Source organism: Chionomys nivalis, chromosome 13 (assembly GCF_950005125.1).
Source record: "Chionomys nivalis chromosome 13, mChiNiv1.1, whole genome shotgun sequence".
Taxonomy (NCBI): domain Eukaryota; kingdom Metazoa; phylum Chordata; class Mammalia; order Rodentia; family Cricetidae; genus Chionomys; species Chionomys nivalis.
The window spans coordinates 22,318,556-22,331,320 of NC_080098.1; the positions used below are offsets into that span (position 1 = coordinate 22,318,556).

General features: G+C 39.7%; 1 protein-coding gene across 21 annotated transcripts in view; it reads right to left on the minus strand.

Moving 5' to 3' along the window:
- Celf2 (CUGBP Elav-like family member 2) overlaps positions 1–12,765 on the minus strand; it is an 826,738-nt gene that overhangs the window by 81,087 nt on the left and 732,886 nt on the right. For all 21 annotated transcript variants that reach the window (XM_057788195.1, XM_057788197.1, XM_057788190.1 and 18 more), the window contains one exon: positions 269–317. In XM_057788195.1, the coding sequence (XP_057644178.1) occupies positions 269–317 (49 nt within the window). The remainder of the gene's footprint in view (positions 1–268; positions 318–12,765) is intronic.

A 12,765-nucleotide genomic window follows, 5' to 3' on the forward strand; every position in this document is an offset into this window, starting at 1 on the left:
ATAGGGCAAGCCTTAACCAGAGCTAATGGAAAACCACTCTTTGTCACAGTCTTCACAGTTGTTGTTGGTTATTTTTCCCTCCACAGATAAACGAGAAAGAAGAGTGGAGACATGTTTCACCAGATGTGCTAACCATAATGCCTGGAGTAGCAGCTAACCACTTTCCAGAGGGAAACAACAGCTAGCGCTGGCTCCTCCTCCCCACCTGACTTAATCTAAAGTAGCAGACATTATTATATTAGATATTAGACAGTTGGTTGCCACCTACCGTTTGACTTTTCACTATCTGCAGGTTTCATCTGAATGGGATGATGCATCTAAAAATATAAAAGTGAGAAAGTAAAGACAGATTGAACAACTGTAAAACAAGTCTAAGAAATGTGATACTATTCAAGTACTGCTATAATTACAAGGACACATAATTAATAACAAGGCGTCTAAAGGGTGATAGTACCTTAGTTTGTTACCTAAGTTTTACGTTCAGGAATCTAACCCTCAAGCCAGGAACACTGTAATAGTACTTAAAAACTTGAACTTTGGAGTCAGGCTGGAGTGTAACCTGGCTTTGGCACTCAATATAGCTTCTACCTCTGCATTATAGGTGATTCTAGCTCTGCAATCACAGCTATGTAATCTGGGCTAGTGCAATTTCTCTATGTAGTCTCTTCATCTGTGAGATGGGGAGTCTGAGAGTCAATGAGAGCACACATGTAAAGTGCTTAATGCATAAGCAGAGCCCAGGATGTGTTGATGAAGAATTTCGAAATATGGAATGAATATTTAGAAATATTAAATGGTAATAATCCAGCTACTCTGATTTCTGGGTTTATTTAAGTCTCAATAGGAGATATTTGAAGGTATATCAGTGGCTTGATTTAGGTACCAACACACACACACACACACACACACACACACTGCATAGTCACTGGGATATGTGGACCAACAGGAGCAAGGGCAGAAGAGAGATTTGAGCCTACTAATTCAGTTACTACATATGTGGGAATAGAGAAAACTTGTAACAAATGAAGCTGAGATCCTGAACAATGACCTGGATGCTCCATGGTTCATTATACAAAGCTGATGACACTGCTGTGTATGATCCAGAGTTTACTCCAAGCACAGAATGTTACCACTATTTCCAATTAAAATAAATTCCTCAACTACTTTCAAAGGTCCTCTTATTTGATATTTCATCATACCCCAAGGAACAGGGAAGCCACAGGGTGGATGGAATCACTGGCTGTGCAAAAGCTTTTATTATAATGGGTCCACTCTTTGTGAACTTTTAATTTCCTCAGTGGACTTCCATTACTTGTAAGTCACAGCTCTGGGTTTTATCTAATTTAAGTAAAAGGGAATGGTACTTAGTTAGGGCACTTACATGATGGGACATTATTATCAGGTAGTGTGTGTGCACCAAATACCTGCCAGTGTCTTTAGAACACCAGAGGAAGAATACAGTGAGAAAGAACTGCCAAGGGATAAGACCCTAAGTAATTCAGAGCTGCCTGTATGTCCTCAACGGCATGATGCTTCTATCTGTAGATTACAGGCCTCAAGATACAGTAACTACTAGTATTCCCACTCCTTAATTCATATATTCAATTTGTGGAGCAGAGACTACTTGAGGGTGATATGGAATATTACTTTAACTATGTAAAGATGTGTTACATTTGTTTATGTTGTATTTGTTTAACTAGGCAAAGATGTGTTACATTTGTTTTTGGTGCATTTTTTTAAATTATGTAAAGATGTATTACATTTGTTTCACCTTGTCTGCCTAATAAGGCACCTGATTGGTCTAATAAAAAGCTGAATGACCATTACAAATAATGTTGCTATAAACATAATTGAACAAATGTCCTTGAAGTATAGCTGATCATCCTTTGGGTATATGCCCAAGAGTGGTATTGCTGGGTCTTGCGGTAGGTTGATTCCCAATTTTCTGAGCAACTGCCATACTGATTTCCAGAGTGGGTTGTACAAGTTTGCATTTCCATCAGAAATGGAGGAGTTTTCTCGGCATTTTCTCCAACATAAGCTATTATTGCATTATTTGTAATAGCCAAAACTTGGAAACAACCCGAAGAATGGATAAAGAAAAGGTGGTATGTTTACACAATGGAGTACTATTCATTGGTATAAAAACAATGACATCTTGAAATCTGCATGTAAATGGATGGAACTAGAAGAAACTATCCGGAGTGATGTAACTCAGACCCGGAAAAAGGAGCATGGTATGTCCCCACTCATAGGTGAATACTAGCAGTAAAGCAAAGGATAAGGAGCCTATAGTCCATGACCGCAGAGAAGCTAAGTAACAAGAACCCTAAGAGAAACATACATAGATCCCCCTGGGAAGGGGAAATAAGCAAGATCTCCTAAGAAAATTGGGAGTGTGGGTTGGGGTGGGGGTGTGGAGGGAAGGCATTAGGGGTGGAGGAGAAAAGGGGAGGGAGGAGGAAAACTAGAGGGAACAGGATGGTCGAGATGGGGGAAGGACAGAGATGGAGAACAGAAAAAGAGATATCTTGATTGAGGGAACCATTATGGGGCTAGGAAGAAACCTGGCACTAGACAAGGATAACCTTAGCTAAGACCCTAAACAATAGTGGAGAGGGTGTCTGAACTGGCCCTTACCCTGTATTCAGATTGATGACTATCTTAAATGTCACCACAGAACCTATATCCAGCAACTGATGGAAGCAGATGCAGAGAACCATAGCGGAGCACTGGGCTGAACTCCCAAAGCTCAGTTGAAGAGAGAGAGGAGAATATGAGCAGAGGTCAAGAACATGATGGTGATACCCACTGAAACAGTTGACCTGAGCTAATGGAAACTTTCCAACTTTGGCCTGACAGTGAGGGAACCAGCATAGTACCAAACTAGGCCCTCTGAATGTGGGTGGTGGTTGTATGGCTGGGTCAGACTGTGAGGCCACTGGCAGTGATACCAGGATTTATCTCTACTGCTTGTTCTAATGTTTTAGAACCCATTCTCTGGAAGGGTACCTTGCTTAGCCTAGATATAGGGAGGAGGGCCTTTTTCCTGTCTCAAAGTAATGTGCTAGACTTTGTTGACTTCTCATGGGAAGCATTACCCTCTCTGAGGAGTGGCTGATGGGTGAGTTGGAGGTTAGAGGGGGGAAGGTAGAGGGAGCAGGAGGAGGGGAGGGAGTGGGAAATGGATTGGCATGTAAATAAGAAAAGATAGCTCTTAAAAAATAAGTTAAAAAAAGGAAAAAAAAGTTGAACAACCAATAGCTAGGCAGTAGTGGGAAAGGTGGGGCTAGCAGGCAGAGAGAATAAGTAGGAGGAAGAATCTAGGAAAGACAGTGTGTGTGTGTGTGTGTGTGTGTGAGAGAGAGAGAGAGAGAGAGAGAGAGAAGACAGAGACACAGAGAGAGAGACAGAGAAAGGGAGAGACAGAGACACAGAGAGAGAGATAGAGAGACAGAAAAAGAGAGAGAATAAGGGAGGAAGAGAGGAGATGCCCGGGGCCAGCTGGCCAGCCAGGTAGGTAGCCACCAGCCAGCTACCAACCAGTCAGACATAGAGTAGGACATACAGAATGAAAGAAAGGTAAAATGCCAAGGCAAAATGTAGATCAAGAGAAACAGGTTAAATTAAGTTATAAGAGCTAGTGGGACAAGCATAAGATAAGGCTGAGAATTCCTAACCAATAATAAGTCCCTTTGTCATGATTTGGGACCTGGTTGGTGGCCCAAATGAAAGCCTGTTATATGATAATATAATGTTTAGGAGTCCTAAATAGTCCTTAAAAACATTACAGAAGCAAACTGTGGAAAGTTCTGACTTGACCAAGGTTGGAGAAAACAAGGTTTAAGGAAGATCAACAGTGTCTTTGAGCAGGTTATCCTTTGGTTTCATCTGTCTACCCATTTAGCCAGCATGGTCTTCTTGTGCGAGATCTAGGCTGATGCCAGCTAGCTGTCAAAGGCCATAAGAGAGGGTTTTCCCCTCAGGGGCTGCATGATTGGAAAGCACAGTACAAAATGCTAGCAGAGCAACATGTCAAATGCTGGAGGAGAGGCAACACAGTTTCTAGGAACCAAGGGAGAAAGAAATTTTTACTTTGCCTGGAAAGGACAAAGATTCCTAGCAAACAAGGCATCTAGTTCCAGTCCTGAGACTTGTTAGACTAAGAGAAGATGGCTTGTCAGACTTACAGATGGCCCATCAAAGACCCAATGGTAAGAATGAACCCATATCTGACACTGCTTGGGTGACTAAGAACCCAAGACAGGCCAGGAACCTAGGGAAAAAGAAATATTACTGTTCTGCTAAAGGAACACAGCAATAAAATGACTCCTAATGACATTCTGGCACACTCATGGATCATTGCCATCATCAGAGAAGCACAAAGATAGAGAACCACAGTCTTTTTTTTATAATTTAGGTCATTTTTTTTTTACAAAGAGAAAACAAACTACCTTTTTCATTTCACATACCAATACCAGTTCTCACTCCCTCCACCAATGCCCCCCTCCCCAAATCCACTCCTCAGAGAGGGTAAGGCACATTGCTTTGGGAAAAGTTCAAGGCCCTCCCCACTATATCCAGGCTGAGCAAGGTATCCAATCCAAAGAGAATACGTTCCCAAAAAGCCAGTACAAGCAGTAGGGATAAATCCTGGTGCCGCTGCCAGTAGACCTGCAGCCTGCCCCAGCCATACAAGTGTCACCCACATTCATGGGGTCTACTTTGATCCTACGCTGAAGAAACACAGTCTTAAAATTTGCAGAGTAAGAGATCTTGGACCACTCAGTCCTAAATGGATGTCTCTATCCAATCCCTTCTCTCAGATCTCAGGAAACTAGAAGACAATGACACAGGAAGAGTGGAATGAAGAACACCAATGAAACACAACAGGACCAACAAACATAGAAACTCAAAGACTATTGCAGCACACATAGCCATAGGGGTATCAGTGTGAGAGAAGTGAATACAAGCCCCCATCTCTAACCTAGAAGCAATCTCCAACTGATGATCACTTGCAAACGAAAAATTTATGTCTCCAATGGAGTTTCAATAGGGATACAAACAAAATAACTCTTTCTCCCCTTTTATTGAAAATAGATTATTTTCCTCACATAATATGATTATGATCCCTCTGTTCTTCCCAGTTCCTCCTCCCCTCCCCTCCCATCTGGCTCTATTCTCTTTTTATCTCTCATGAGATAACAAACAGGCTCTAAGGGACTATAATATAATAATACAGTAAGATAAACAAAAAGTAACACATTGGAATTGGACAAGACAAACAGAAGGAAAAGAGCCCAAGAGAAGGTACAAGAAATAGAAACCCACAAAAACATTAAATGAGAATATGCAAAGTACATGGAGGGTAAAAAAGAAGAAAAATATATAAATAAAATAAAAATTTTTAAATTAAAGAAAAAATTTAAAAAAAGAGAAAGAAAAGTCCTCACATGACACTGTGAGATAAGGAGCCTCCAAAGGGGCATACGGCCTAGCCTTCAGAGCAGTTTTTTTCCCCCAGTGAGACTCCCTTGGAGGAAACGATTGCTTCTGGGCTAGAGATGGGGGCTTGTGTCCACCTCTCCCATCAGCTCCAGCACTCTAACTGGAGCAGACCTGTGCAGGCTCTCTCTGTGCACTCATATGTGCACCTGTCATGTAGACTTAAAGGGCCTTGCTTCCTTGGTGCAGTCATCCCCTCTGGCTCTTACATTCTTTCTGTCTCCTCTTATTTGATGGACTCATCCCATTTAGGACTGAGTGTTCCAAGGTGCTTCATTCATTGTATACTATCTGGCTGTGGGTCTCGACATTTTTTTCTGCAGCTTCCGGAGGAAGCTTCTATGAAGATGGCTGAGCAAGGTACTGATCTGTGAGTATAGTAGGATGTCATCAGCAGTCAGCTGGAGCCATTTTGTTGCTAGTGTTGTTTTGTCTGTTTGCTTTTTTTTCTCACACCAGTAGTGTTTGGGATACAAACCACTCTTAAAGGTAGGACCCATGTCCAGCAGTAGATGACCAACACAAAAGTCCTCTTCAGAAGTTCTTTGTCTAATAATTTTTGCCAGGGCATTTTTTTAAGCCTTACAGATCATTTGAGTGTAGATTATGTCTTCTAGTTTTTGTGTTTTATGGGATTTTCATGTCTATGAACATGTGTGTCTCTGATTCTATATGTATTTATTGTGCTTTTTTACCTCTTTTTTCTGTTCATTTTATCCTAATCCAATTTGGTTTTGTTTTATCTTTTTTTTTTTTTATTATTCTTTAGATGCCTTTTTGTTTTCTACAGAGAGATGGAAAGCATGCAGATATGGATGGGAAGGGAGATGAGGACGAACTTGGAGGAATTAGAAACTGTAACCAGAATATTTTGCATGAAAAATAAACATATTCAATAAAAGAAAAGAAACTGTAAACATAGTTCCTTTCCAAAGGGAGTTTATCATGCAAGGAAAACAGCAGCATAAAGTTGTGAGGGTGTTAGAGCAGTGTTCTCAACCTGTGGGTCTTGACCCCTTTGGAGGTCAAACAACCACCAGAAAACACAGATATTTACATTATAGTTCATAACAATAACAAATTACAGTTATGAAATAGCAACAAAATAATTTTATGACTGAGGGTCACCACAACATGAGGATCTGTATCAAGGGTGGAACATTAGGAAGGTTGAGAACCACTGTGTTAGAGGTTCTTGTAAGCTAATAAATTGATGGTTTGTCGAAGTGTATGGTCAGATGAAATCCACAGTTTAAAGATACAAAAGATAGAGGTAAGTGAATGTTTTATGGGAAATATAGGTGAAATAAATGTGGCTCTTGCTCTCAAGAAGCCTGCTGTCCATCATGGTGGTTGATACACACATTTTATAAAAGGGAATGACAAATACCAGAAGAGGAGCAGGTGCTGTGAGCATCAGGTGTCAGTGCTATGGCCATCTAGACTTATCTGTGAGTGCACAGGACACTTGAGGAGGAATCTGGGAGCCACACGAGCAGCATCATTCTACTATAAGGCTGCTCTCAACTGCAGTTATGAAGGGAACAATTGATTCACTAAGGACACACAGCTGATTGATGACACAGCTGGGATCAGAAATCAGATCACCCTGCTCTTAACACAGTGATGACTCTCCTGGACCACACTGCTTCTCCACAGAATGTCTAATATGGGCCTTTGGTTAAGAACTCCAGGCTTCACTCACCAGAGCCAGGTAAACAGGCATTTAGGCGAGAGTATTCTCCTTTTCTCTAAACTCCCCAAACACTCCATCTCTGTAGGCTCATGACTGCTATTTCAGAGTAATACCTTGTTCTTCATCTTCCTGTAGCTGCTCAGTATCTGACTTAGATCATCTAGAAAGAATAGCAGCAGTGATAAAGCACCTACAGCCACTATATCCTTGAACTCTGTTTTGTTCTTTACTGGGCCCAGAGCAGGTAAAACCTAGTTCACAGAAATCTTGGTTGTCAGACTATGGTGAACACTGAGTGGGTGGTAACCTACTGCAGGTACATTCTGAAGATAATTTAGTCAGGTAAAGCACTGTAACCTTCGAGAAAGGTGTTCAATCGTACTATATTAACAATGGCTCATTATCATGAACATTGTTCATTTGAGTTAAAAATTTCTGATCACATACAAGACGTAAATGTCAAAAAGGACAAAAACAGCATGGAGGAGTCATTCTCATCATGTTACTTTACTTTCTCAAAACCTGATTCAATGAACTTTGAGAGGTTTCTTGAGTGGAACAGGGAGCGAGAGGGAGGGGGAATGGTGTGGGGAGAGGAGAAGAGGAGTGGGGATAGGGGGAGGGGACTGGGGGGAGGGGGCAATATTTGGGAGGAGGGGAGGGAAATGGGAAACGGGGAGCAGGTGGAAATTTTAATTAAAAAAGAATAAAAAATAATAATAAAAAAAGAAAAAAAAAGAATGGGCATTCTAGTTTGTTTCAGATTATAATAAAGGGATTTTTCTTCAACAAAGGAGGTTTTAAAGGTTTAATCTAGAATTACCCTGAGACTATTTATCCTATTTGTTTTTGCTTTTTCATATATTGTTAGATGAAGGAAATGAAAAGGAGAGCTGTCATGACGGAATATTGTAAAGGATACCGAGACAGATCCAGCAACAGTTTTCCAGAGTACGGTATGCACTGAGATAAGACATTATGGGATTTCAGAAATGCCCAATATAGACCAAGGAAAGACAAACTGTGGTGTCTTAGATGACTCAAGATGTTCCTTCTTGAATAAATCCTTGCTGAGCCTGTGGCACAAAGATTATGAGTTTGAAGTCTTCCTGGGCTACAGAATGGGTACAGGGCCAGCCTGAGAAACTGAGTAACACCATGTCTTAAAAGTCAAAGAGAAGTGATATAAGTTAGTGGGGGAGCACTTATGTAACATATATGAGGCCTTTGGATTAATTCCTAGTACTATAAAAAGAGCTGCAGGAAGGACTTCTCAAGGAAGAAAACACATATCCAAAGGTACCAAAGCAAGTGAACACAGGACATACTGCTATTATAGAACGATGTTACGACTTTCCAACCAAAGTTCTTAAGAAGACCGTTTACCAGAAAGCACAGTAAGACTAGGAGAAGAGGTCTGTAACCATGAAAGGCTTTGAAAGAAGTAAGTGATGCAAGACTACCCAACTGTGAGCTAAATCTGTCCTAGTCACCAGGACTGGCAGTTAAAAGCCACATCCTCAGCACCTTTTCAAGAACCGAAGATGAAACCAATGGTATCAGCATGGATGCTTCTTAACACTTCCCACCACGATGAGGGAACCTTATCTGCTGACTAGTCTGGATGTGTCCCAAGGCTATATTTCTATGCTGTGTATGGCACCTGGACATTCTACCTGATGACAACAGAGCAGGAAAGGCTCAGAAAACTTGGAAGTTTCCATCCCAGTGTCTAATGTCTCAGCAGTTGTAAGGGAATTCCAGAATTAGAACTGCGACTGGTTCTGTGTGGCAAGTGAGTATATGATTGTTAAGATTTTTTCCCCCTCAAAAAATTTCCTTAGAGGTGTGTGCTAAATAAAGGCTATGTCTTCACGACCATATATAATAGGCCATGTCTGAAAAAAAATTCAGTGATCTGTCTGTATTGTCACAATCAGCTCTGATGAGCCTAGGAAGTTTTATAAATACCAGTGTCTCACATGTAGAGGGTAGTTTTCCTGCGTCATGATGAAACATGAGCAATGAGTCACCTACTTGTGTACTGGTAGCTAACTGAAAAACAAAGCAAAGCAAAACAAACCACATATCCGTACTCTCTGTGGGGAGCATGTTTCCAGAGAACGTGAGAGGTGCCAGTTTTACACACATAGATCCTGCTCACGGGAGTGCAACTGACTTAACATACTTCAGGATGGCATATTTTAGGAGGAAAGTTTTCTGAATTTGTGTTATTGCCAATTTCTTTGACTGACAGGAATCTCCTTTTCATTCTTGCCATAGTTACACATCAAGTTGCTAGCTAGTTTCTTGATCTCTATTTAGCCTTACTTGTTTTGAAACAAACGGGACATAATGAAAAGGGAAAATTTAATAGCTGCCTCCCATCTTTACTGGGGGTAGGGTAGTTCTAATTATGGTCTTTATATAAGGGCTGCTTAATTTCCAGTAACCACTGGAATTATGGGTATAGTCAAAGAAGAACCATGCAGAGCAATGTATATTACTGCAGCACACTAAGCAATGCTCTGTGGAGCTGTTTAACTTTCAGTGAGGACATATTTATAAATTATTATTTTTTCTACCCTGAAGTTATGACTGTGCACCATCTACAACAAGCAGCTTCTTCTGTGTGACTCTGCTATCGTGCATGTACTGTGAATGGTGCTGGAGTATACAGGATTTCTGTATAAAGCCTCCCCACTTCTATCCCTCCTCTTAGTAAGTAGCATAGGGTATACATTCCTCTTTTCCATTCATATATAACCTAGAACTGATCTGTCCACTACTGGTGCTCAGAATGGCAAACAGTTGAAGAGAACAAATGTGCTTCATTCCTGAAAGTGTTTCAGCTTCATCACAGAAGGAGCCAGCTGTGGCTGATGAGAATGAAAATGAGGATAGAACTTTGGAACAAAGCCATTATTGAAGGTCTGTGAGGGCAACAGAGTACTGCACCTAGCCCAGAATCCAAGCATTATGCCACAGTGACAGGTACAAGGCTAAGCCACATCACCAGCAATCATTAATCAGCCCCAGACTGGTTTCTCCTAACTTCTCCTCTCAGTCTAGTGATGCCTACAAGGAAGAATATGATTTACAACACATCCTTAGGGGAAAGCAACGGATAGTGAGAGGATAGCCTGGCTGCACACATGAGAACTCATGTTGAAACTTGTTTAATTATAGCCATCACCAACTGATGAATTAATCACCTTCCACACAAGATTCAAAATAAAACATGCCATTTTAAACCTGAAATAGGTTTTAGAAAGTCACTGTTACACATCATTAAAGCTATCCCAACCCCTTACTAGATCAGCTGTGCTGGCAAATATTATAAGTTTACTGCAATAAAATAAAAGTAGAGAAGGAGGGGAGTGAAACAGGTAAATTTGTGAAAGAGCTCCATAAAAAATGAGAGAAAAACAAACAAACTAGCATTTTTATTTTACACCATGATAACACAAAACTGATTTGTGCAGAGTAATGGGCACCTTGTTTCCATAACCATGGAATATGAAATGCAACTATGCTATATTATCTAAGCTTTTATAAAAAGAATTTTGTGACTGGTAAGTTGTAAAAGAGTTGCCACCTACTATAGGTAGATGATTCCCTGAAATGTAAGACTACATGTACTGCCAAAGGTTCTTTCTTATAGTAAGACGCTCCACACTTATATAGCTTTTCCCCTCTAAGTGCTTCCATCACTGCAGTTACTGTTACATTACGCTCTGCATTAGGAGATAGGGAAGAAACAAGGGTGGCTTTATTTATGACTGTCAAGGATAAGCAGTATGAGCAAGAACCTCTGCACATGCTGCTGTTTCAAATGTAAATCTGCTAAGATGAGGCTACTAGAATGACAGCGAAGCAAAAGACAGATGGCAAAAATAATTTCTCAGATCAGTCAAAACAAACTTTAATCAATAACTATCATTATTATGAATACAGAGAAAATATCCCTTCACGCCTAATTTTCTAGGCATTTGTTAAAGGTTTTCTGTAAGTTAGTCCATTGTTTCCCAAAACAGTCCTGTAAAGTTGGTAATTAGAATAATCAAGAGGTCAGGGCAAAATAACTTGGCCTTGTCACATAGCAAACAAGCAGGGGGCAGGACTGTAACTCAGGTCTGTCTATGGCAAGAGCATAGTAAGTCCACTGCCTCTATTCTATACACATATGGTTGTGTGTGTCTACATAAAATATACAAAACACAAAACAAATTTTATACACACACACACACATATCTGAGACTGGCTTAATTCATTTAATATGGTTATCTCCAGTTTTTGGAAATCTTTAAAATTAATCAATGTATGGGCAACTTACTGTTATGTAAGCCATCATTCATATCCAAACGCTGTGTTAACTACTTAGATTATTTGTTGTCATAGTTATTTCAACATTTTTTTTTATAAATTCTCGAGAAAGCTGTTATCCTCTGAAGACACACATTCATGAGAGAAGCAGAGTAAAAAGATTCATCTATATCTGGCCACAGGGTCACAGGGCCATTCATAATAGCTCGTTTGGAGCATTAGGATTGAGTTAGCACCATAGGTACATGTAGACTTTTCAATCACTGTTTGCTGGCATATTTTTATATACATGCTTAATCTTGGAAAAAATAGGGTTTGAATGGGATAGAAACAAGAAATATGACATATAATTTTCCCATAGCAAATCACAACTGGAGAAAAACTCAGTAAAAAAATTATGACTTCCTCATAGTCATTGAGATATGTGAAGTGCCCAATAAAGTTATTGTTATCTTTTCTATACAAAAGTTGCTCTGAGGGGTTTTTAAAAAGTCTATTTGAAAGCTAAAAGGATGCACTGTTAAAGAACGGCCTTTTCTGGTTCTTGGAAGGAATGCTCAACTCCCAGTTTTTTTGATACATACTAATAATATAGTGATAGATAACTCAGAATTCTGCATCTGTTTTTGGCTTAGTGGGCTCCAACTCAGACTTTTTAAGCCACAATAACATGAGTTATTTATATTTCTGCTAGAATAATGTAGTGTATTAAAGGTGATAAAATAAGTAATATAATTATTTAGTTCTGGCAAAATATAAAATAAAATATAGCAAGAAAATTAGATTACTCTAGGTAGAATTCTATGAGGGAATTTGGAGTCTGTTATGGTGATTAAGCCATCACTGCTGACAGATTACTCTAATCGGCTGTCAAATAACATTCCCAACCCCATCTGTAACTTGGCGTCCTAGTTATTCAGTCCACGTTACCTTTTGCGTATAAAACACACACCAAACAAGAGAGGTACAGACTAGCATTTATTATACTCATTAGCTATGATTAGGTTCTGTTTTCATACTAAATAAAAACACAAGCTTCCATTTTGGTTTATTTGTTCCTAAAATTAGAAGAAAAAGGAATAATTTTAAAATAAGAAACACAGGCCATGAATAAAAAGTAACTATAATAAAAAGTAGAGACCTTTCAGAGACAGTGCTATTTAAAAATGGTAATCCTTTTATTTTCTTTGACACATTAATGGTAAGGGAAAACACATGCTACTTTTAAAACTATGGTT